Below are 27444 nucleotides of genomic sequence, written 5' to 3'. Positions count from 1 at the left end.
ATAACCAAGATCAGTTTGTCATTGAAAATAATATTTTCACTTGCCTTCACCTCCATGCTTCCTCTTCTTTCTACAATATATCCTCCTATTTTATCCAGGTATTGCTTTGTTTCCTGAGAAATATGTATCTGCATAGCTAATGTGATAATTGAAATGGAATAAAGCATATCTTATTAACACCATGGACATGAACATACAAAAGAAATCAATGTTGCCAGGTAAATGGAAAAGAGGTTACTGGATGAATGTAAATATTAACTTACTCTATGTCTGAACAGTTTGACCTGAGAATATCGGCTTGCAAATTTCGATTATTGAGAATGACTCATTCTCAATAATCGAAATTCAACAATGTGCCCCAATCACAGCAGAAAGCTTGATTCTCAAGTAATAAAATATAATCCATTTGGACAGTTGCCCACCCAGATGTTCTTGAAGTTAACTAATCCTTCCATGACGCTTAGCTCACCATCTTCAAAGATACTCGCTCACATGCCAGGGGGGTTAGCCTTTAATCATATCAGATGCTTGGACTGAAATTTAATTTGGGATCATAGGTAGTGGACCAGGTTAAAAAAGTTTGATATTTGCGCCTGTAATAGTTGCCTTTCTATTTTTTTCACTCACTTCACAACAATTTCTGTTAAATTCTATTTGGTATATATTCACTGATATTGGTTACATAACCACCAAATTGTACCTAATAAGGAAGTTGATGAGTGCAATGATTTTTTATAGCCAGGCGTGAATTTACCTTGAATAATTGTTGGTCTGGCACAAAGCTGATACAGTAGACTCTCGTTAATACGAACAACGTTGTTACGAAGTTCTCGTTATTACGAAGCAAATCGTTGGTCCCGTCGAAAAGGCCTATCCAAGCTATAGTAAAAGAAACGTTATTGCGAAATTTTCGTTTTTACGAAATTACGAACCTAAGTCCCGGTCCCGGCAGTTACAATATGAACTTTATTACGAAGTTACACGCACAAGTCACGGCATTTAGGTGGATATTCACTACACTTAAGTTTTAATAATCGCGCCACGTTTAAGTTATTCTCGTGTACTGTGCCAAAGAGCGTCAATTATGGTTCTTTATTCAGTTTACGCGCTACATCATATAGCAGCCTTCATTCCTGTGAAGTCGTGGTGACCCACTCATAACCGTTAGTAAATTGGATGTACAGTCTTTTCCTGTACACATTCTATGTAAGAATTTTCAGAGATACGAGCATTCAAAACTTTCAAATTTCAAATTCGGCGCCTTTCGATTTGGCCGATACTACGCGGTGTGGCGCTAGGAAACTCTCACTGTGATCACGATCTGAATAAGGTATCATTGAATCTGGTGTGAATTTAGGAACTGTTCAGCGTTTCGCCCGTTCTTCGTTACCGCGGGGAGTTTTTTTTCGGCTCCGGATGCATCGCAGGCCCCGCTAGATCAGTTTGCCACAATCGTGAGTTAGCGCATACGTGTAATGCAGTGTTGCATCCCGCAGGATAACCGTACTCCCCGATAACTTACATGCAGTCCGGCTGGCGAGGGTTGTCCGATTACGGCACAATAGGAGGGGTGGATAATCCTGCGCCAGCACGGTTTAGAGCCAATCGCTGTCCCCCAAGCGCACCTCACACCCTCGCCTAGTCATACAACGTTGTCAAATGCATAAACGAACACCGAAATAAGCCTGATCCACCAAAATAAGCCCATTCTTCGAATCACAAGAACAAGTGATTATTCCTCTAGGTCCTTCACGGTCGTCGTCCCTTCCGGTTCTTTTCTTTATGGAACACTTTGTAAGCGTTTCCCTTTCTTACCTAGCCCCCTTACCCCCTACCCAGACCATTGTCTGTTACTGGACAACTCTCGGTGGCCGGACTGTAATTTTATCAACCTTGGAACAAGGTCTTGGGACGCATCTAGTTTGAACATCGGAGTTCATGTGTTTGGGAATCAACCCACGATTGCGTCATGGCGCAGTCTTCTGTTGAAAAACTGAAACAAAATTTCCTGTTTATATATATTTCCGCGTAATTTAATAGCGTTTATAATACACTATTTCTTTCGACGAATCCTAAAATATACGTTCTTACGAACTTCGTTATTACGAACCTCCGATTTTTCGGCCCCGTGAACTTCGTAATAACGAGAGTCTACTGTAGAGGGTAACTACTGCCAAAGCTGGAAGTCTCAATTACCAAGTGCACCTTATTAGGGTATGTATTTTCCAAAACATCAATCAAATTTATTTTGAATTTCTGGTCCTCAATATGGTCTTCAGAAGAAGATTTTATCAAAACAATCAAAAGATTTGAAAATGTCCGAATTCATGCAAACCTTGTGCCCCTAGTTAGCCTAAAAAACTGAAATTTGATGCGATTTTTGTTGGTGGAAGTCCCTCACTTCTACCAAAAAAAAAATGAGTAGTAGGATATTTTAAAGCATTATATTATACAACAGGATGATTATTTGCAGCTTGCAATATGCAGACAAAATTTACATTTCCACAAGCATGTATTTATTCCAAATATACAGAAATAAAGTGTGGAAAATGACCGTGTATATACATAATAAAAATTTTCTGATGGGAATCACATAAATTACAGGTTTGCTACATCCTTATGCTTACAGGGATTCATCTGTTATGTTCTATTTGCACGGTAACCATTACTTGACCATCAGCCAATCTGGTGGCAGAATGAAATTACGAAAATTTCAAATGAAAAGCAGAGAAAAGGGAGGAAATATTCAGATGCAGACACTATGAAAGTTGGAGCATAAATGATGAAAAATTGAGCGAATAAGGTATATTCCCATGTTATTAGATCTATGCCAACTGATTATACTAAATTTGCTTTGTATGTGTAATTTACAAAAAACAAATCAATTTCCTACGAAAGTACTGAAAACCATCATCATCTAAAAATCTCTTGTACATTAGGGACTAAATTTGATACTATTAAGACAATCACATAATCCACAGGAAGCCACACTTCACTATGAGACAATATGACCCCCCAGCCTTTCCTTAAAAAATTTTCCTCTCCTACAAATCTTCTTGTGAGCTATTTATGTATTTACACCATAGGGCAAAAAATATTGCAAGAGAATGAGAGCAATGAGTGAGTGAGCAATTGCAGGGTTAACAGAGAAAAGCATACACCTACATCACATCTTATTCTTCAATCTTTTTCCCACAGCCATTCCCTAAAAGCACAGCTGGTGTCATTATCATGACCTTGGGGCTAATCTAATGTACAACACAAGGAACATCATCCACCCAACAACACCACCAAAGCGGTGTTTCATTGATGTATTGGTTAGAATGTTTAAAGAAAAATTCACACAAAAGTGGCAACTTCCCTAGACAACACGCGAGTTATAGAATAATAAAAGACCCCCTGGGGATAATTTCACTGCAGTCAAAACACAAAGCAAAAAATATATATTGAAAGTGATTACCATCGGAAATGTTTATCATGATTTTCCAGTATAGGTCTCGCAAAAGAACCTTGCGCAGTCGTGCGTGAGAGGGAGGGTAGGTAGCGATGGAAGGGGTGAATGGAAAGGACAGAGGGGCAGAAAGCGAAAGGCAGAGAGAGAGAGAGAGAGGGAATGGCAGGGAAACCAAAATATGTATTAAAGAAAAAAGTTGAAATCCCACAATGGCTGTTGTGGGTGAAATACAAATGGACCAAAGGATACACCGAAACATACAAGGCGAAGGCACAAAGCACACACACTCAAGGTTAGTATGCAAGTGAGGAAATCATTCATTGCCAAGACCCTGGGTGTACCCAGCAACTGCCTCCTCTAGAAGTGAAAATAAAGTTCATTCAAAACAAAAGTTATGACCAAATTTTCCTTTTTAAGAAAAATGATATTAGTATAAGACAATAAAATTCATTATTTTTTCCAGCAAATAATTATAAAAACTAATAAACTGCATCATAATTTCCTTAAAATTTTGGTTTCATTAGCCTTTTCTGTGCAAAAAAGTTACAACTTGAACGACCACAGCTAGTTTAGCCCCTCCCACCATCTACTTTTGATTCTGGGTATGCCCACGGCCAAGACCTACCCTTGAAAATAGGGAATAATTTCAGGCCATGTGCTGTTGCTGTGAGATTAGATGGAGCCAGAAGCCAGGTAGTCATGAGTCAACACTTCCTTGCAGCAAGATAGTTGGTATCAGGAAAGGTTTACCGATGATGCCCCACACAAAACAACCTTCCTCCCCCGTTCACGGGCATTTTGAGAGTTCCGTGGCTCAAACCCCACGATCATGCTCACTGCACAGCAACATGATCTTTTGCGAGAGCTATACATCTCACCAGATATTGTTGAAACAATACTACTAAGTGTATTTAAAAATTCTACTTTTTCATGGAATAATAAATTTTTATGACTGAAATTGATAGTGCAGATCTTAACTTTTTCTGAAATATAATATCTATGGATATTTTATATGCTACTGAAAGATATTCATTAAGATTAAGATATATCCTACTGAGATGACTTGATGCATAAATTGAGGGTAATGAATGCTCTAATGTGTGATGGTTAATAATGAAAATTAGAATTTTTTTCATAGCTATGACTCTACAAAAGCTAACAAACCCATGAACGGACCATAAGAATATAAAGTGAAAGTCATGTGTTCATTCTGCTGTCTATGTTTAATCAAATGCTATCCCAAATATAAAAATTGGTAACTCATTTTGGTATCTCTCTCAGCTAAGCTTAAAGTCACCAAGTGAATCCACCTGATTGCAATGGTGGATCAACCTCTAGATATATGTAGCAGCTAGCCGCAAGGTAAGTGAGTTTACTCATCAAATAAGCAGGTGTGGACAAAAAGTGGCAGAATTTTGAGGATGTAAGGACCTGCCCCTGTGTAAGATAGGCCATCTAAATGTTCTTTGGGAGGCCACCCAAAATTATGCTCCCCATCACCCAGGGGAGAGGGCAGCAGCTCTTCTTCACACGTGGTGGAGGGTGGAGACCACAATGGTCAGTACAGTGACACTAACTTTACTGCTGGCATGATAACTCTTAATTTAATGGCTATAGTAGTGCAATGTGGAAGGCAAGGGGAAACCACCACATCAGTGGTGCAGCGAGGGGGGGGGGGTTTGGGGGTTAACCCCTCCTTCAGAGCTCAGAGAAATATTTAAGTTTAAAACATTTTACTTAATTTGATTAGGATTACTTATAGATTAGTGTTAGGATTAATCAAATATCCCTCAGAAAGCCAAAAAAAACTCGCCATTTTGAACCATTAAACTTAAAATTTTTCTGTAGGAGGGCCCCCAGCAAATACCGGTGGGTATGCAATACCCCCACACACCTTAGTATTAGTTTCGCCTAAAACCCCCCCTGGCCTTAATTCTTAGCTGCGCCCCTGCACCACATTACTATCCCGAGGAGTTGCAGCTACTCCAAGTTTTAAATAACCAGTCATGATGGTGTACTCTCAGGTAAATACATTCAAGAGGTAAACTTAACATTTACTTTAACAGTCAGAGTACCTACTGTGATGTGGAGGCAGGGGGTAACCCAAGGAGTTGCAGCCACTCCACCAATTATTTTACAGACACGATGGTATTCTCTCGAGTAAAGTATCCAGGATGTAAACGAGTCCTCCATTCGGATCTCTGGGCAGAGTCTACCAAGAGGGTACATTGGTCCACAATAGTAAAGTTATGAGGATAGGAACATGGAAGTGAGATTGCTTAGGATCTGTGGCAGGCTAAAAAACTTGAAGGTAGAGATGATAAGATTGAACCTTTGGATACCAGGGAATCAGAACCCACTGAGATATTAGGGCAGGGACTAATCAAGAGGGTTCATAGGAGTAATGCGATAGAATGTTAAGGAACGGATAGGAATACAGAACATTAGATCGCCTTGCAGGTGATACAAGGTTAAATGATAGGATAAATGATTGGAGAGCTACCAATTACCAATAAATACTTATAAGCATTGATGACTGTTGATTATGATCTTCTTTTTGTGCTGTCAAGAAATAGATAGGCCTTAATAGTAAAGAGGCCAGACACAGGGCCATGAGTTATTTACATTTGAGTAAATGACACCAATTATCTTCATAATACTAGTAGAAAGATAGATTTACACTGAAAGATATATCAGCAACTTCTATTCTAAGAGAACAAAAGGAAAGTGCTCAACTCATTATTATTAAATTAACTAAAAGACTTTATGATATTATAGGAGTGGATAAAGATAAAAAGGAAATTTTGAGTTATGAACTTTCAAAAAAAAAATGCTTTCACTTTGTCTTAAATTTTCTAAGAGAATACATAATGAGATTTGATAATTTCATCTTAATGCTGTTTGACTTGTTTTCTGCATAACCATGTCCTTCTGAATGTCTTTGAATGAACAGAAATTATTAAAATGAACTCTTGTGTAACTGGAACTAATTTTGACTGAATAATATGGAGCTCCATTGACTCTCACTTTGTACGTACAGTGTGTAGGCTGCTGATAATATGGGAGACTGGCGTGAACGCAAGACGAAAGTGAACGATTCTCACCTTGTCCAGTCGACTCCATTCGGGAAGCAGTATTTATAGTGTCCCCAAAGAGGCAGTATCTGGGCATGGTTGATCCCACAACGCCGGCCACGCACGGTCCTGTATTGATGCCCACCCTAATCCTCAGGTACTCCCCAGGGCGGTGAGGGATGATGTACCGTTTCACCCCGCTCACCAAGTCGAGGGACATGTCCGCTATCTCTCCCGCATGGCGGTCACCTAAGAGTAAATCATCATTGCTGTAATTAGGTATTGCAATACATATTCAATCTCTAAATTTAAAAATAGTGATCACATTAATTCTAATGACAGATGTAGTTAATTAATATAGGTGAAAAGACTCAAAGTAACCAAAGGACCCTCCATCCATTAAATCTAATGTACACCCTTACATTGAGGCTGTCCACATGTCATGTGATCATGAAAAATTTTATTTCACGATGAAAATGTTTAAGCCATATTTTCTTACTAAATCAAGATATTTGGATCCTCTATATACAGTGGAACCCAGAACTATCGTTCCCGCATTGATCATTCTCCCGCATTCATCGTTCGCTGTTCCTGGTCCCAAATAAAGTTCCATCCAGACAATTTAATTTTTTCCTGCATCTCTCTTTCCCGAAGTATCGTTTTCCCGCATTGATCGTTTGAAGATCGTGGTCCCGACGTATACTTTCCCTGCATCCATCGTTTGACGAAAATGAGACGACACAGTGGCGCCGACTCCATGGTGCCTGAGGGGGCCCAACCCCCCTCTAAAATTCGTTAAGGGTGTAAGGAAAAAATGTGTCAGGCTTGTCAATTTTCCTCGTAGTGTCCAGATATCGAGATTCGAGTTATCAGGGTTTTTAATGTTGATCACATGACTATTCTAAAATGCTTAATAAACTTAAAACTACTTATAAAATTTCTCGGGGCAAGATCCCCGGTTTGGGCCCCCCCAATATTTTTTTTAAGTCGGCATCCCTGAGACGAAATACATACAATGTGTCATTTATGGCTACTATCGACAAGCACTTAGTTTGAATCTTCCTCAGGAGATGAAACTACCATATGAAGAAGCTCAATGCCGTGGGATAGTCATGAGCGCATTTCCCAATATCCGCTATCCCCAGGGGCGGATCCAGGATTTCTTTCTGGGAGGGGCACAAGCAAGGCCGTATCCATGATTTTGTTCAGGGGGGGGCACAAGGATACCTCGTAATACAAAACGAACGAAATGATAATGGGACCGTATTGAAAATCTAGCATATTTTTAAGGGTCTGGGGGGGGCACGTGCCCCCGTGCCCCCCCCCCTGGATCCGCCTATGGCTATCCCCATCCATTCAGCACTCGCCTCCCCCTCTAAGCTTTACTTTTCTCCAAAATCAAACAAAAGATTCCAGCTCGCGCAGGGATCGTATTACGAAGACCTTAGCTTCGAAAGAAAATATCAAGTTACGCGAGAACAAAAGAAACCTTTTTTTCACGCCTCCCCCTTTCTCGCCCGCTGGCCTTTTCCAGCCCACCCCTTCAAAGTTCCCCGTTTCTGGAGGTCAACTGCTGCATTAGTCACCTGTTAGCTAATAGCCCAAAAGGTGTCTAACAATGACTTTCGGCCATTGATATTATACCTTTATTAGATTGAAATATTACTAATGTGCACGAAATTCAAAAATGAATGATACCAAACACGACGTATTTCTAACGTTATTTGAGCATTTTAAGCAAGGAAATAGTTAGAATAATACGATGATGATTTCTGGCGAAATTCGATACCCTCGCAGCTGAGCTCCTCGGGAGTTGATGCGGCATTTTTTTCCGAAAACAGGCCATCAGGTTACAATTCACGAGCTATACTCTAAGTCTCACTTGTAAGAGTTACTGACAAGAGGATATTTTCTCCCGATATTTCATTTCTCCCTATTAGCAATTCGAATGCATCTGCTCATCTACGCCACTTAGATATGAGTGGTAAGTTACCTTTTCTGTAGGATTAAAAAATTTCACGGCGCAGTCATATGATCATGCTTCATCCCAGTAGCGCAACTACGGATAGGCTCTGGGGGGGGGGGGGGGGAGGGGATGGCTGGGGGATGGGATAACCCCCCACCCCCAGGCAACGGGATCCGGGAAAGTGTTTGAAAATGACATGCCTTGAAATACATTTTACATCATTTTGGCACTAAAAAAATTAATTTTAAGCCGATGCAATTATTGCATGACAAAACTAGATAATATTTTTAAATAATTTTTAAATTTTTGTGAGGCCATTGGGGGGGGGGATCTATCCCCTAATCCCCCCCATAGTTACGCCACTGCTTCACCCTCTGCAGTATACTCTGCGTACGTCGTACGCGATAGCACCAGTTCCGAACTTCACCTCGTACGAGTGGTTCCGTACTTTTCAGGGTTGGCTTCAAACCAGCGAGTGTTTTCCGTGTGGGTTTAATAAGGTCGGGTTTCATTATATTAGTTCTATTTTTATTCATCTTCGGACCATTGACCGTCCAAAGAAATTATCTAGAACTTAAAGAGATGGACTGAAAATAATTAAAGATTAAGAAAAGAATTCGGGCTAGAAGCGCGTGAATGTTGCAGAACGGTTGTCCGTTAGCTCATGACGTACGTTAGGGGTAGGGGTGTATCGAGCCACCTGTAAAAACAAGAAGTGGGACGAAACCGAGGATCAAGTGGGCGTGTAGCTGATGACAAACGCAAAATGGTTCACTCTTTAAATATTGCCTCAATTATATATTTATTAGAAAGGGACAATTCAAATGATAGACTATTTTTGGCCTTTGAGACCCATTTCAAAACCAATCGCTGCGCCGGCGAAAGCGGTTGTTTTAGGCATAACATGCACATTGCTCTAGTAAATACGTGTACTTGGAATGGCATAAGATGGATAAGAATTTTTACATCATACAGAAATCCATGAGAGCATTGCAAATGCCGAGTGGAGTGCAAGCATTTTTTTTTAGCAAGGTGACGTATTCCTTTAGGATTTTTGAGATATATTAGTTGAATCAACAACATGACCTAAGTGTTCCGATGAAGTACCAGTATTCCTGTAATTATCAAAAATCTTGTTTGAATCATTAAATGATCATAATTTATCATAATCACTCGCAAAAAAATAAATCATGCGTTTCCTGGGACATAGGCAACCTTGCCATACATTCCCGCAATGATCGTTTTCCCGCATTCATAGTTTTTTTCGTCCATCCCCCGGAAAAACGATAGATCGAGGTTCCACTTCAAGCACACATGTTGAAACAGCAAGGTCTTGGTATGAGCATAGCAAGTAACAAATGTCTTGCATTGCTGACGGATGCTTTAGAAGGGTAAGAAAGGGTCAAGTTAGGAATACGTAATACATTTTTAATAAGTCGGACCTATTCATTTTTTGCAAAGGTGGATTGTGTTAGAAGATATATCAATGAAAATTTTAGATTTGTGGCAGATCTAGCTTCATGAAAATAGTTTTAATAACATTATTATAAAAGAGAATACAATGCAACCATACAGAAGAGGTAAGAGTTAGCAAAGAATCATTCATAAGTTATAAAATTACGCAAATATTTCTCAGTTGATTTCAGAAATATATCCATTCCAAAAGCAAAATTAACTTAGAATTATACATTACTCGTTGGGCCACACATGAAATCTACAGATGAAGATAATTGAGGGTAGTATTTCAAAATTGTAGGAAGAAACAAAAATTGATGAATCTTTATTTTTATTTTTTCCTGAATAAAAAATTGCAAATCTTAGGAAAAAATGCCAAAATCTATGCTTACCATTTCGATGGGGGAGTCCTGAGACAACCATGTAAGCATCACCAATAGTTTCCACTTTATAAACATCATATTTTCGTATTCTACCATCAAACAGCCAATAGAGCCCATTCAACATATTGACAACCTAAGAAAAGATAATGATTAAGTCAGAGTGATAGAAAAAAATCGCCCTCACTAAGCAAAATAAGCAATTAATTAGATGCTCTTCATTTATCCAATCCTTTAAATGTACCTCCATTGGAGAACTTATGGCAGATAGTTCGGTGAATCCAACGATGTCACTGAAGTAAATTGTCACACTTTCAAAGTTTTCAGCTATTACCTTCAACAAAAAATATCAATAATTTTAATTAGAAAATTTAAAGAGCTTATGAGATCAATTAGAATTCTAAGGTAAATGAAATGACTTTATGACATCTTTGAATATGAATTTGAATACAAAAGCATCTACTATAAAAGATCTGTTTCATTAATTGTTCCTCATTAATGGGTGAACTAAAAATAGAATTATTTAATGAGTAAATTATTATTCAATCAAAAAAATTATGGGTTAAAGTATTGAAACCATAATGAAAAGCCTTAGAACATTAATCAAGGAAATAACCACAGCCATGGCAAATATTTTTTACCTCTGAGGAATTTTCAAGCATTTAGTGTCAAGAGTCAATCTAAAGTGAAGTTTATAACGGTGGATGATACCTTGTATAACTCCATTAGAGAAAAACAACAATATATATACTTTCTATAACTCAACTGAAGGAATCTATTTCTTGAGCATGCATGTTATGCACCACTACATGATCATTAGATTCGTCTTCATCAGTGGAAAAGTGTATAGCAGGGACCTCCAAAATATGGCCAGATACAACCTGTTTGGCCCTCTAAACTGGCTGGTAGAGACCTTTACATGTACGTACAGAAAAATACCACGCATTTACTTATATTCCACCTAGATTGGCTGCTACGTGTGTGGACGTTATGTTTTTACCAAATTGTAATAGACAGTTTTTTTGTGCTATTTTTTTCAATAAATAATAAAAAATATGTTAGGATACTTTTTTACTTGGGCCTTGAATGTGTGGTCACCTTCCAAATTACTGTTTGATGGTGCGATACATTTCTATACATCAGATTACGTTGAAATTTGCAGTGGGAAAAATTCCCGTGGACAAAGAATCAAAGCATAGATTATTTTTTTGAATGTCTTTCGGGACAACCCCTCATTTTTTGCCAATTGGTGTAAAAACATATCCTTTAAAAGCCATTGGATAACAGGAAGACGTGCCGCATCGCACTCAAAGTTGAGAAATTTTGGCATTTTTGGCTGTTTTCCGGATATGAATGGCGATAGGAAGGCGCAGATATTTTTCAACTGATTTTCTATGGTAATTCACGATACAATGGACCTTTGACCTGCTGCCCCTAAAATATTTTCCAATGGTGACTTGTGGTTCCCGAGATACGGCCACAAGAATGAGCGCGTGCCACCTCAGGCAGACATTTTGTGTGGCACGCGGGTTGCATACGCTCGATTTTTGTTTAACATTCTCACCCGTCGTAAAGCCATAAAATTCTTTAGATAAACTTTAAAATTCGTCAATATAACTTTAAATGCTATATTTATCACTGTTTATTACCAAAGCGGGATAACATTTGAACTTTGTTATTTATTTTCCATAGGTTTCGAGAACAGTGGTGTCCGAAGACTTCCCGAAGGCCACTACATTATTTAGGATCCTAGATTCCCGATGGCAATTCACCAAGGTTCACAATGCTAGATCTTCAGCCAAAATCAAAGTGGAAAGCCAAGGTCTGTGGTTCCATTTCCTCAACAGAGGTATGTTTTCCCATGGCAATTCATGTGAATAGTAGTTGATCATTAATGCAGGCCTCAGGCTGAAAAGTTTGGAGACCTCAGGTATCAAGCATAAATATGTATACATTATTTTATTACAGAGAGATCACCGTGAAATCATAAATAACATTTATGCCCCTTCCAACTTCATTTAATGTAAGTATAAAAGGCTCACCTGATAGATGGAGGCCATGAAATAAAATATCAAAAATGTAGCTCAAAAAATAATTACTACCTCACCTGCCTCTGTTGTTTCAGCTGTTTGACGACTGCAGGAGGCAGCATTTGAAATAAAAGGCGATCGCTTTTCCTTTTCTCTGCTTTCAACTCAATTGTTCGAGTATACAGCGATTCGCCAAAGGCCTCCGCATTTTAAACAATTATTGTACGTCCAGGAATATGAAAAAAGAAAATTAACTATCAGAGAACAATGAATTAAATGTCAAAATAAATAAAAATACGACACTTTTATGGATGGGGTTAAAGTATACAAATGGCTATACCGTCAAGCAATCAAGCAATACCCCCAACACTTTGACTCATCTCATCATTAAGCTGAAATGACTTCAATAGCATTTACTGGTGAAAATTGCTTTTATTGGATCATTTACATAAGAAATGGGAGTTTTGAGGGTTAATTTGGCTTTTTTGGTCATCTATATTTACTCAAATCAAAGAGGATGTCTGTTTGACTGTCCAAAATGCATTTCCATACGGTTGCACGGATTTCCACCAAAGTTAGTGCATAGGTTTATCTCATGCTATAGAATCCCGTATTGCTACTCTCGATTGCATCCGACGAGTCCTTTGCGTCATTTTCTCATTACCGCTTGTTAGTCACGTCATACAACTTCTGCAGTTGTACATCCTGCCGGGTAGGCACACCTCTTGACAAGCGCAAAGAGAAAAAACATAAATATCCTTTATTATCAGGGTGGTTTCCTATTATTTTTTATTGCCAAGATCGAAAGATTATTACTCCTGGAGTACGTATTTCACGCTTTCAGATTTTTAAATTACAATATCTATTTTTCACGATTAAATGAAAAGTGAAAATTAGAGTCTCTAAAGCAGAGATTCCCAAAATTTTGTACCACGCCCCCCCCCCGCTACACAGATCAGCTTTCCATTTTGCAATACCCTATTTCCACGGTGCCGGTCATACCAACTCCTACTTGTGCAATTACTTGTACTCGTACAAGTATGTGCCTACTTGATACGGTGAGTAGGTAGATTTTTTTGTTCACTGTTGAATGCGGTAACGCAGAATGGAAAGATTCAATAATTGTACCTATGATGAAAATTAAAACAAGTATTACATGAAAAACGAATATAATTACTGATACAAAATTTAACATTGTAATACAGATACATTTTCAATTTAAGGAAGGTGAAACAATAGGCCTACCTACTTACAAAAACAAAACATAAAATGTAATTTAGTGAGATGGTTGCGCTTGCATGTTGATAAGTTGACAGATCCTGGGTTGAGTTTTAGACAAAGCACAGCGTAGGTCACTTTCGACATCAAGTTTGTTGCGGTACTTGGTTTTGATCGCCACAAGAGTTGAAAACGCTTTTTCGCACATGTATGTTGTTGAGAAAGGCAAGTACATCCGAACAGCTTTCTCTGAAACACTGGGGTAAACTTTTAAGTACTTTAACCAGTACTGTAACCTTCTTTGATAAAGTTTACAACTTTATTGAAACTTTACAAAAACAATTATGAAAACTTAGGAAGACTTTATGTCAAAGATCTGAGGAAATTATTTTTGTAATTTTTTTATTTATTTCATTTGGGTGTCACGCCCCCCAGGGGGGCGCGCCCCCCAGTTTGGGAACCCCTGCTCTAAAGAGAGTTACTCCAAAAATTAAAAAAAGAGTGAACATGTTTTGTGGGGTGTCTACTACTGTAAAATATGAGCACAGGGGCTGTACACCTACGACAGTTAAAAGAAGATTTTCCATGAGCAAGGGATATTCAAACTAAACCTATGAATATGAGGTTAAATAGGAAGAAAAATAAATATGCTACCTAATCGTAAAAAGGAATAGGTATCACATTCAAAAGGCTAGTGTCTGAAACACTAACATGTTAATTGAAATGTAAAAGCAGCCACCGTAAAAAAATGACAAACAAAAGCAGTAAAAATATACGACAAACAGGAAGACATTAAGCGCCCTCCTAACCTCATCACACCTCAGATCACTAAAGGTTTGACCCTTAAGGTCTCAGATTTCGATTAATATTTCTGCCTATGAGTATATTCATCACAAACTAAAAATTCTGGACCGTTTTGCGGCAATGCTCTGCGCGATTTATGTGCATTCTCATTTTTCACATTTTCGTCAAAAAACGTGCCATGAAACATCTCCGGTCTATTTCTCCACCAAATTGTCGAAAAGCCAGTGGTCACTCATTTGAAATTCAAGGAAAATTAATATCAACATATTGCTTTAATGCCATTTCCTACTGTTGTTACCTTTCAATGTTTAAAAAAATATGAATTATTTTTACCAAATATATTCTTAGTAGTATCAGCCGATACTAATATTCCATAATATAGAAATATCTATCTCACCATTCCAAAAATAAAATTTAGAGTCAACCCATAAATGGATAAAAATATTTAGTCACTCGCATATATCTACCGTTATATAATCGATATAAATATATGCGGCAGCATATATTCAAATCGAGCTGATTTTTGTCCTGATAGAAGTTTCAATGACTAAATAAAAATTGTCAAATTGGCACAATGTTCTGCTTTTTATACGATAGTGAAATTCGTATCACGCTTCCAATTCTTTTTTTTAGCATTACAAATCATTAAAAATAATAAGAAACCACTCAAGAACAAAGAAGTTTTCAACGCTATAGTTTCATTAGTATTAAATTTATAGATATTTGAAAATTGACCGTTATTCTCGTCTTCGCGAATTAACGACCAATTTCTGTTTTAGTTTAATTGGCTCTGACTTAATGAAAAAATTTAACACCTTAAAAAAAAAGTTATCACTGCGGCTAGTCCCGGTATACTTTAAATTAATGAAAATTTAACTTAGAAAACTGCGAGTGACATATCATGAAATCATACATAAAGGTCTATAATAAACGTATTGTTACGAAAAATACCCAAGAAAGGGCGACCGCGCATATCCTTCATGAATTTTAAGGGAATTCCTCAAATGAAAACTTCACGGAAATTGCGTTTTTTTCGTTTGACGTCGCAAACACCTCTGGTCTTAAGGCTGTTTTACACGGTGCACGGAATTGCGCAATCTGACGTACGTGCGAAGGCGCAATCAAAATTGCGTCGTGTAAAGCGGTGAATAGCTAGAACACATGCGAGAATGCGTGGATGCGAGACGGCAAAATAGCCCCTGTTCTAATTTCGTTCATGCATTCGCGCAATTCCACGCCATTTTAGAAATAAATGCAGCTCTAACCTGCGCAATTCCGTGCCCCGTGTAAAACGGCCTTTAAACTCGAATTAGTTTCCTCGATACTCTCCACGATAGCCGAGACGACGCAACAGCGAAACTGTTGTCATGTTTCAGTGGCACGCGCGCAAAAGCTTTTCCGAGAATTGAGCCGGCGCACAGTGGGCGGAAATCGGAAAAAGCCGGACAAAATTACAAAATGGCTTTTTTTGAGTTATAAACTTGAAACTTCGCAGGTATACTGAGAAATGATTGAAATTTATGGATATGGACTTCATTTGACATAGATCCTACCCGTTACTGAGATACAGAGGCTCAAACGTGAGCAAATTTCCATAAAAACGCCCGTCTTCTATTTTCTCTGAAAATCTTCCAAAGTAAGTGGATGGTGAAGTTATGGGTGGATTCTTGCGAAATATAAAACCACATAATCTGTTGGCATGGTGTTTTTTCTTTAATTTTCCGTAATCTTAAAGAATACCGTCCAGAAATTCTTACCGTGCAGTAACAAAATGGCGGATACTGTTTTTCGACAAAGTTTTACATTTAGGTAGAGTTTCAAATAGGTTTTCGGCAAGGTCGCGCGGAGTAACTTATATGAGAGCATTTGTTGAAGTTTTTTTAAGGTTTTTATGCTGTTTTCTTTGAAATAAGTTTGCGTCGCCGGAAATGACATTGATTTTTCGACCGCGCGGCAGGGTTCGTCTTCGCGCGTCGGGAGTTGGATTAGCCGCGACGCGGTAAGGTTATTGAAGCTGTATGGGTTTTAACGCTCACCATTCACCGTTTTTATGTTTTTCTTCAAGACACCGATTCTCAAATGGTCTATGGTGAAGACAGTGGAGGTTTTTCATGCGATGTAATGGCACGTTTCATCGAAGTTGATTTCGTTTTCTTTGGATACGATCGAAGACCATACTTCTATTAAAAGCGTTCAAACCTCGAAAAAGTGAGTTGTTTTCCTGGGACTCATACAAAAAGACCTACCAGAAAGATACCAGCTGAGACCCTTATACCTTCTTCACTCTCCGATCCCTGACCCTCAGGATTCTACTTCGAAAACGGTCGTTTTATGACACCGCGGAGTGGAGCCTTTGACCGTCTTAACGGGGGTATTTCCACGGGAACTTCTATCTTTTTTAAAATGTGTATCATACCCTCAGTTCTACTATATATCCATAAAATGTTTTCTTCTTGAGAAGAAGAGAATAATGTTCATAAATATGGCTAATAATACAGTGTTTAGTGGCTTAACATAACTACTAATCATGAAGCTAGGGCATAACATCTGATGGCAACTAAATAATCTAAATTTTATGGACGAAAATTATGGATCGCGTGACAATCTCATGTTCGACACCTACAGTAAGTACTTGAAAGTTGTTGAAGCAGATACGATGAAGATAGGGTAGTTTAGGTAGACAATTCATCGGAACTTCTAGCTTTTTTAAAACGTGTGTCATACCCTCAGTTCTACTTTGACTGTGGTATAGAAATGTTAAGTTCTCTTTAGTGCGCAGAATTTGTGAAAGTGACTTGAATTTGTTTGTGGAGCGTAGAGATTTCAAACTTCCAATTGCCTGTAAGTACGTTTTTGAATAAATCCTCGAAAATCTTTTTCAAAATAGTTATTTTAATTTATATTACTAATTTTTGCTGAAAAATTTCTTAGCATTCCTTTCCTAACTAAAATAAATTAAAGCTTAAATTATCAAATGACACTGTTTAAATTCCAATCGATACGACATATACAATATGTTGGAAGTAAGGAAATATAACTTTGTAGGGTTCACTGTTATTTAATTATGGGCACGACCCGGGTTTCGTAACTTGGTTACATCGTCAGGTCATCGTCAACCTGACGATGTAACCAAGTTACGAAACCCAGGTCGTGCCCATAATTAAATAACAGTGAACCCTACAAAGTTATATTTCCTTACTTCCAACATATTGTATATGTCGTATCGATTGGAATTTAAACAGTGTCATTTGATAATTTAAGCTTTAATTTATTTTAGTTAGGAAAGGAATGCTAAGAAATTTTTCAGCAAAAATTAGTAATATAAATTAAAATAACTATTTTGAAAAAGATTTTCGGGGATTTATTCAAAAACGTACTTACAGGCAATTGGAAGTTTGAAATCTCTACGCTCCACAAACAAATTCAAGTCACTTTCACAAATTCTGCGCACTAAAGAGAACTTAACATTTCTATACCACAGTCAAAGTAGAACTGAGGGTATGACACACGTTTTAAAAAAGCTAGAAGTTCCGATGAATTGTCTACCTAAACTACCCTATCTTCATCGTATCTGCTTCAACAACTTTCAAGTACTTACTGTAGGTGTCGAACATGAGATTGTCACGCGATCCATAATTTTCGTCCATAAAATTTAGATTATTTAGTTGCCATCAGATGTTATGCCCTAGCTTCATGATTAGTAGTTATGTTAAGCCACTAAACACTGTATTATTAGCCATATTTATGAACATTATTCTCTTCTTCTCAAGAAGAAAACATTTTATGGATATATAGTAGAACTGAGGGTATGATACACATTTTAAAAAAGATAGAAGTTCCCGTGGAAATACCCCCGTTAAGACGGTCAAAGGCTCCACTCCGCGGTGTCATAAAACGACCGTTTTCGAAGTAGAATCCTGAGGGTCAGGGATCGGAGAGTGAAGAAGGTATAAGGGTCTCAGCTGGTATCTTTCTGGTAGGTCTTTTTGTATGAGTCCCAGGAAAACAACTCACTTTTTCGAGGTTTGAACGCTTTTAATAGAAGTATGGTCTTCGATCGTATCCAAAGAAAACGAAATCAACTTCGATGAAACGTGCCATTACATCGCATGAAAAACCTCCACTGTCTTCACCATAGACCATTTGAGAATCGGTGTCTTGAAGAAAAACATAAAAACGGTGAATGGTGAGCGTTAAAACCCATACAGCTTCAATAACCTTACCGCGTCGCGGCTAATCCAACTCCCGACGCGCGAAGACGAACCCTGCCGCGCGGTCGAAAAATCAATGTCATTTCCGGCGACGCAAACTTATTTCAAAGAAAACAGCATAAAAACCTTAAAAAAACTTCAACAAATGCTCTCATATAAGTTACTCCGCGCGACCTTGCCGAAAACCTATTTGAAACTCTACCTAAATGTAAAACTTTGTCGAAAAACAGTATCCGCCATTTTGTTACTGCACGGTAAGAATTTCTGGACGGTATTCTTTAAGATTACGGAAAATTAAAGAAAAAACACCATGCCAACAGATTATGTGGTTTTATATTTCGCAAGAATCCACCCATAACTTCACCATCCACTTACTTTGGAAGATTTTCAGAGAAAATAGAAGACGGGCGTTTTTATGGAAATTTGCTCACGTTTGAGCCTCTGTATCTCAGTAACGGGTAGGATCTATGTCAAATGAAGTCCATATCCATAAATTTCAATCATTTCTCAGTATACCTGCGAAGTTTCAAGTTTATAACTCAAAAAAAGCCATTTTGTAATTTTGTCCGGCTTTTTCCGATTTCCGCCCACTGTGCGGCGGCCGTCGCGAGGGCCTCCGTAAGGAAGGGAGAGGAAGCGTGCGCCGTGAATGCGCGCAAACCGAAATACGGCGCAGAAAAGCTGAACGGAAGTGGAGTCCCGTAAGGCGGAGATTATTCCAGTAACAGTTTGTTTGCATATTATCAGTGCTGATAGAGGTGATATACTTATTAAAATTATTTAAAAATTGTTATTTGTGATACAGGATAGAGAAATATTTTGAAAAAAGTTATAATCATTGGAAGAAAATATGTATGTATATTGAAGTTTTGAATATAAAAATCTATGATGATTAGAAGCATGAATTTTGTATATCACACTCTACATAATTTGATATTAGATAATCACCTTATGTACAGGGCTAATATTTTAGTGAAGCAATTATGAACCTACATATTTTATTATACATGTAAGAGTCGGTAACCCCAGACATGAAAGTTAAAATTCCTATTTTTAAGGAGTACTTAATTTCCTCTAAAATAAAAATCAGTATGATTGGATAGTTTGATGTATCGTGTGAGGAATAAATTAATTATTATACTTTAAATTAATTAAAAATTATATTGAATTAATATTATTATTAATTATAATTACAATTAATAATAATATTAAATAAATTAAAAAATATATAAATTAATAAGAACAGCTCGGTCATAACTAGAGTCCATTGAATAATGCTTGTAAAACAATTGATATTAAAGGGATCACGCTTTCGCGACTTCTTTCATTAAAAATACGATCCAATGACTAAAAAAATTAAAAAAAACACGCTTTTATTTCGCTTGGAACGAGTAATAAAAAAATATTTCAAAAAATGGACTAAAAAGTACAAAATAAATTTTTATATGAATAGTTCAAAGAACCTGGGTAATCCAGAATATTTTCACTAATAAATTTTTGAAATGATAATTCAAAGAACCTGGGTAATCTATAATATTTTCACTAAAAATAAAAGCGTGGGGGCATCACCATATGGTGTCATCAGGTGTGTTCTAGGTAATATGTAATAGAAATTTAGTGGAGAAGTATTTTTATGTAATGGAGTAATATGTTATGGTGAGGCCCCCACGCTTTTATTTTTAGTGAAAACATTATAGATTACCCAGGTTCTTTGAATTATCATTTCAAAAATTTATTAGTGAAAATATTCTGGATTACCCAGGTTCTTTGAACTATTCATATAAAAATTTATTTTGTACTTTTTAGTCCATTTTTTGAAATATTTTTTTAATTACTCGTTCCAAGCGAAATAAAAGCGTATTTTTTAAAATTTTTTTAAAATAAGTACATATTTATTTTCTACTTTTTAGTCTTCACATCTTGCAATCGTATACTTGACCACTTTCATAAGTTTTGTTTAACTGTAAAAGCCCACCTCGTTAGTTACTGATTTATTAGTTAACAGGTCCACCAGCGAGAAGGTGAGGTTTGGCACGTGATGTGAGAGGCTTTGAGCAGCAATGCTTCAAAATTGAGCAGAAATGCTTCAATTTTTTCGAAAAAATCCGCCATGTTGAAAATTCCATATTTAAAATTAATATGTTTATAATGATCAAAATACACACTTTAGATGTTCTAAAGTGGTAAAATATTGTATTGTCACCGGGAATACGACTTCCTGTAAAGTTTCAGATCGATTGGAAGTCGGAAAGTGGTCGAATTTTCGATTGCAACATTTGAACTAAACATACAAACAAACAGACAGAGTGAGTTAAATAAAAGCGTGTAAAAAATCCCACAAGTTAATGGTGAAATCGATAATCATCTAAAGATGAAAAAAAGACAGGAACATCAACAACCTATATTTAAAAAAATACCGGAAATAGACGTATATTTCGTTTCTACAATCGATTACCATAAATTCTAAAAAAAACATTTTAACAAAAATCCAAGAAAAGTACGCAAATTTCAACGAAATAACTAAGTGGAATATTAATATTCTCTTTTACACACAATGATATCATATTTCGACAAATTTTTCGAGTCTAATTAATATGAAAGAGGAAAAAAACATGGATCTGCACCGAAATCGATGCTTTTCTTATGGGCTCATAAAGTTAATATTAATCGTATATAGACAATAAACGAACTATTTCTCGCAATATTCCTTTCTTAAGACTAAAATCACACGGCCACTTTTTCCACCCTTCAGATTGATGACTGCAGTGATAGGTTTCCAGGGACCAAAAGAGTGACCGCTAGACCCATCATTTTCTAAATTATACGATCATTTCGTCGTCCCTTCTTCTATCGCTATTTCCGTCATTTTCCGCAGTTACAACTGACGTTCAATTAAAAGCCAAGCGTGGCGTTAAAATTGCTGATAGGAGCCTTGTGTTCTGATTTCCTGAAAGACGGCTACGGGGATGGTAAAAGCGACGGAAAAAGGGAGGTACCGAGTGATGGAATGAGGGATGGAATTCTTCATCCCTGGAGCCATCGCGGATAATGATCGCTTGAAACGGTAATTTTTTCGCCATCATTGAAGCGATCGTTGGAGCTATCGCTCGGAAGGCACGTGAAAAAAATGATCGTGTGATTCAGGCTTCATGCGCGTTCTAAAGGAGACCAGAAATATATCATGAAAATTTCATGGCTCGATTTTGAGTAGTTTTTGGCTGTGGGCGGATTCAGTCAATCAGTCAGGACACAATCATGCTTTGCACAAGAGATGAAAATATTGATAAATTCTTACCTGAATGGTTTGTGTAGCGTTCCGCACTAAGAAAATGATGACCGGAGATATTCCGAGAACGAGGACGAGCAACGCGACGGCCACGGCTTGCTGCTGCTCGGCAGCCTTCAGGTCCACGTCCATCTGCTCACTGCGGCAAAGGCATGCAGCAAATTAGGTACGCAATTTACCAATGATCCGAAATACACCTGCCACAGTTGTAAAGTCAATCACACGAAGACCAAAGTTATGTGGTTAGGAGAGCATCATGAGCAAGGAATTATTATTATTACAGTATTCTCCCGATTACGGTAAGTTTCCATGGAGTACTAAAGTGACCTGGGAGCCTCCCTTTCCTTCCAGCACTGCCTTCTTCAATTCTCTGTAAGGCCTACTCCCTTTCAATCTATGTAAAAATCCTATTCTTTTCCTTCCCCTCCCTCGTTTCCCTAACATTCTACCCTCTAGCACCATTTTCAACATCCCCTCGGCTAAGCACTTACTCCATCCATACCTTCTGTCTCCTCCGTATCTCATCTAAAAGCTGCCACTCCTCGCCAACCATATCCAGCACTTCGTCGTTCCTTTTCCTCTCCGTCCATTGCACCCTCTCCATTCTTCTCCACACCCACATCTCGACTGCCTCCAAATCTTCTCTCGTCGTCTTTCCTCAAAGTCCACATTTCGCACCGTAGAGCGCTACACTGCAGATCAAACTCTTCCCTAACCTTTTCTTTAAACTCTTACATAACGATCCTCTCAGAAGCTCCTTCCTGTTGAAGAACGCCTCCTTTGCAAATGCAAATGTGACATAAAAATAGCTGGTCTTCCACTTAAGCACACTTAAGAGGAACAATGCAACAATTGGGAGAAGCACATCAGAAGAAAATGGAGTGAGAACATCAGCAGGAGAATGGGGCAAGCAAGAGAGGCGTTCATGAACAGGGAGGAGCTGATGAGAAGATCTTTACCAAGAGTTTTAAGAAAAGGCGAGTGAAGAGTCCAACCTTGGTTTTAGAATAAAACAGGCAAGCAATTTCCAAAAACAATTTCATTCACACGACAGGTTTCAATACATTTCGTTTATTATCATCAGGTATGTATTTTCACTTGGCGATAAAAAAAAAATATTTAAAATGGTCGTGTGAAAAAACTGTTGGTTGAAAATTGCAAGTAAGTTTCGATCAACAATACGTCGCAATTTCACCAGATTACGCCTGAATCAACTCTCTAAAGTCTGATCAGGGGCCGTATTCTGTATTTCGTCGGTACCGCACCGATCGGTTTCCATCACAATATAGTTTGTATGTGATGGAGATTGTTGTTGCTGGAATGATTTATTGAAACTATCCTAGAGATCGTAGTTTCTTTTTTTTACATATTGAATACGTATATTGCTATTTATTCATGATTTGGTAATATAGTTGTCATAAAGTAAGTTCCGTCTAAGTGTTATCAACGGAAGGTTAAGGCACCGTAGCAGACGAAAATCACATACCATGGAACGTGAACGTAGGATTCAAAATCAAATGTAAATGTTATATTAGAGGAACAAGTAAGGAAATTGTTATAAAAATATGGAGCTGGGTCTAATTAAAAGAAGTGTAATGACGAGGAAGTAAATAAATTGTGATTGGGTGAAATACATATGTATAAGTTGCGCATTCCAAGTGAGAGAAAATGATAATTCTGCGGCAAACCTCATAATACAACAAATATCTTCTTTTATCGTCAAGGGAATCAATGGCTATCGATAAAATGAAATATAGTTGCCTATTACAAATGAAAGAAACTGATACCGTTGCGGCAAACTTCATATTTAAATAAAAAGATCTTATTTCTATGTCGAGAGAAACGCCAAATAATGACTGAGTGAAATAATAGTTGCCTATTCAGAGTGAGATAAAGTGATAACATTGCGTCAAAACTCATATTTAATCAAACATATCTTTTTTATGTCAAAGGAGCAAATAAATGATGATAGAGTGAAATAAATCCTATTACAAGTGAGTGAAAGTGGTGACATAAATGAGAGAAAGTCATTACATGGTGGCAAACCTCATGTTTATTAACCAATATCTTATATTTCTGTCAAGGTAATCAACATAGATGATGACACAGTGAATTATAGTGGCCTATTCGAAGGGACAGAAAAAAGATAACATTGCAACAAACCTCATTATTTACTTGGTGATGAGGTAAAAATAAAATAAAACGTACAATGCGCACCGGGGAGTTCATGAAACCCACTAGTCGGTGGCCGTACCGACACCTTTTTGCTGTCGGTACGGCTACCGACGATCTCCCGTCCTCACGTCGGTGCCGCACCGATCGGGTTCGTACAGAATCGCACCACTGCTTGCCGGGAGTCGGTGTGACGTCCCACCCGACGAATCGGTGCCGCACCGATCGGTTTGGAGATAGAGAATACGGCTTTACGGTTCGGAAACATGGACTCTAAGGAAGGTGGATGAGAGACGACAGGAGGCGCTCGAGATGTGGGTCTGGATAGGAATGGAGAAGGTGATGCAGACCGAGAGATGGACGGACGACGAAGTACTGGACATGGTGGGTGAGGAGAGGTAGTGTATTCCCTCGTGAAAAATTGATATAGTGCGAGTTAAGTGATTTGTGTAGATTGAGTTTCCAGTCTGTAATCGTCTTATTTGGGTCCAATACTAGTAACGCAGGCGTGCATTTTTACGGTTCTGCGATGTTTTTCAAGTTCTGTGGTTGGAGTACCATTTATTTTTGTGCACTGAATCCAAAAAATGTCTTATTTTTACAAGATCGAGTCAAAATATCTTATAAAAATTCGCCATCTGTCAATTTCTTAACTGTCATACAAGGAAGAAAATCGAAAATATGAGACGCACAACTATATCTGCACTATCGTGTAAAATACAACGATATGTGCACATACCTACTTTTTCTAATTATTGCGCGTCATCCTTAATACTTTCATGATTGAATATATCAGTAGAAATTATATACTTTTATGGTAATTTAAGCAAAATTATGCTGTTATAGTGAAAACTTTTCATCGCTTTTTTGGTGCGGTCTGATTTACGAACTCGTGATTCGTTGATAAATAAATAAATAAATAAAAGTGACGGAACCATGATTAACGAAGTTGAATTATGTCGGAAATGCGTCATATTTGAAATCAATCTTTTTCATTTGTGGTGCGCATTCCTATTCTTAAAATCATACGGAGGTAAAACATAATTGCAGAAGTTATTGGTTGTCACCGAAGAACACGGTACAAATGTGACTCATGCTATCAGGGCGTTTAAAAAATTGGGAATCGGGAGGGCAGTTGGCGTGAAAAGAGGGGAGATGGGCAGGAGGAGAGGGGGGAAGCTATTCGAACGGAACCACATACTATTGTTCTCAGGTAACTTGAAACTTTTACTCGACTCCAGCGAAATTTTCTCCGGCTATAGAACTCCGGGTTCAATCCATTCCTACTCCCCATTCCACTTCCATTTTTAATTTTTCGCGGGAAACTACTTCCATGCTTTCAATGCTTAAAAAATGTCAAAAATACAACACGTTTGGTGTCATTTTCTTTTGAATTTTGCGCTTAAAACACATATTTAAATCCAACCAAGATAACTCATCATTTTCCGAAAGTCATGGTTAGATACTTTTGGGCCCAATAGGTGACTCATGGAGAAACTGGGAGCTTTGAAGACGGTTGGCTGAAAAAGGTCAGTTGGCGAGAAAGGTGGAGGAGTGAACAAGTTTCTTTTGTTATCGTGTAGCTTGATATTTTATTTCGAAGGGTTTATGGTCTTCGTAACATGAAACCTGAGCGAGCAATTATCGGGGGTGCAAGAGGCTTGCTGTGGAGCTACGGTGGGGAGGGAAACGTTTGAGTAGTGGACTGCGGGGGATTGACGGTTGGGGGATAGTGGATAGCGGGACGTAGTTACTATATTACTATTCTACAGCGCTGAAGTTCTCCCGATGGTAGTTCCATCTCTTGGCGAAGATTCACACTATATGCCTGCCGTTTTTAGCCTTTAATATATACCAGTTTGACCCGAGACTTTGACCGGAAGAACCCGAGTTTGACCGGAGATTGAGCTCCGAAGCAAGAATGTTTGAATAATGTATACGTCATTTTTTGACCTTTACATACATTGCGGTGCATCCTCCACTATTCGTGAACGAACCTAAAATATAAGTAATAATTTATTATCACCTGATTAATACACGAAGTAGGTCTTGATAGCGTTGTATCTCCCCCAAATACTGCGACGTTTCAGTGAAGTAGCTTTCAGCTAATGCGGCATCAGGCACGCGAGGTTTGTTCGAGTATATCTCCTTCCTCCTGAAACAGTAAGAAAAAATTCATCAGTTTTGACATTGCGTAATAAAACAAAGATAATACTAGTAGTTTATCGCGCTAAAATATAGCTATGTAGTTTTTCTCGCAGCTTCAAGAGGAAAATTACAAAATTATCACCAAATGCAATGAAATTACAGATTAAAAATTTGGTTTGCATTGGATAATCAATTTCAATAGAACGCACCTATTCATCAACCACTTCTCTATACAGGTACGTAAGCATTTGAGGGGGGGGGGCTTTGCAGTAGTAGTGGATATAAAAAACACTCAAGAGGGTGGAGGGGGGGGGGGCGCAAAAGAAATCTTGAGTTGCCTTTACTTTTATCGTAATAAAAAATAATCAAGTCACAGGCAGAGTAAAAGAAAATTTTAATTGAAGTTATTATACACATAAATAAGACAATGGATTCGAACCCCTGGGGCGGGCTCGCGGTGTTACTCTCCTGGGCCGAAGTCTGAAGCTATAAGCTTATCACCTCTGCACCACAGAAGAGGGAGGACAGGAAGGAAAAAGGAAGGAGGCGCCGCCGCGATAGGAGCCCGACGACGTCTCCTAGGACGGGATATGGAAGGAAGGGATGGGACGAGGAATCCCGCACCGTCACAAAAGCGGGCGGGTCCTACCACTAGCGAAACCAGGAAAACCAATGCTTTGCCAGCGATTTTAGAGGATTATTCTATGAGGAAGAATAATCCAACGATCAAATCGCTAGATGCATATATAAGACAATGCAATTTTATGATATAAAAAAAGTTGCAATTGTGGTTCTGCAATGATTGTCAATACGGGTGGACCCGCAAGGGAGGGGCTCGTACCCCCCGAAATAAAATCTGTATCCGCCATTGGGGCTTTGAGGACTTCAGCTCACCCCACCCCTAAATTTTTCCCTTGCGACGACTACCCGCGATACATCTGCTGAGGAGATCCTAGGCCAGGATCACAGCTATCCCCTGCCCTTCCATTTATCTATAAGGCTTCATTTGATGATGTTTACTATTAACCAGCAATGAATTTATCTTTCAGCACCATGCAAACGAAATATATAGCTGACTGAATGAAATGCATTGTTTCCCGATGCATGCGAATTGGCAATAAAACCTCAGAATGGACAACACGTACGACGCTCGAGCTCGCCAGGAAGCAAAGTACTGACTGTTAATACATAATTAAATATTTTTAGAGAATGGAAGAGTGATTTAATGCCGGGATGTAGATTTTGA

General features: G+C 38.1%; 1 protein-coding gene across 1 annotated transcript in view; it reads right to left on the bottom strand.

Moving 5' to 3' along the window:
- The window catches only part of LOC124158486 (receptor-type guanylate cyclase Gyc76C-like), a 63638-nt gene that overhangs the window by 13973 nt on the left and 22221 nt on the right, over positions 1 to 27444 (bottom strand). The window contains exons 8-14 of the mRNA XM_046533609.1: positions 26077 to 26205; positions 21888 to 22017; positions 12437 to 12559; positions 10574 to 10663; positions 10342 to 10465; positions 6559 to 6777; positions 45 to 136 (exon numbers count right to left, since the gene is read on the bottom strand). Of these exons, the coding sequence (XP_046389565.1) occupies positions 45 to 136; positions 6559 to 6777; positions 10342 to 10465; positions 10574 to 10663; positions 12437 to 12559; positions 21888 to 22017; positions 26077 to 26205 (907 nt within the window). The remainder of the gene's footprint in view (positions 1 to 44; positions 137 to 6558; positions 6778 to 10341; positions 10466 to 10573; positions 10664 to 12436; positions 12560 to 21887; positions 22018 to 26076; positions 26206 to 27444) is intronic.

This window comes from Ischnura elegans, chromosome 5, assembly GCF_921293095.1.
Source record: "Ischnura elegans chromosome 5, ioIscEleg1.1, whole genome shotgun sequence".
In the NCBI taxonomy this organism is placed as follows: Eukaryota; Metazoa; Arthropoda; class Insecta; order Odonata; family Coenagrionidae; genus Ischnura; species Ischnura elegans.
This window is presented reverse-complemented; position numbering and strand designations above follow the sequence as displayed.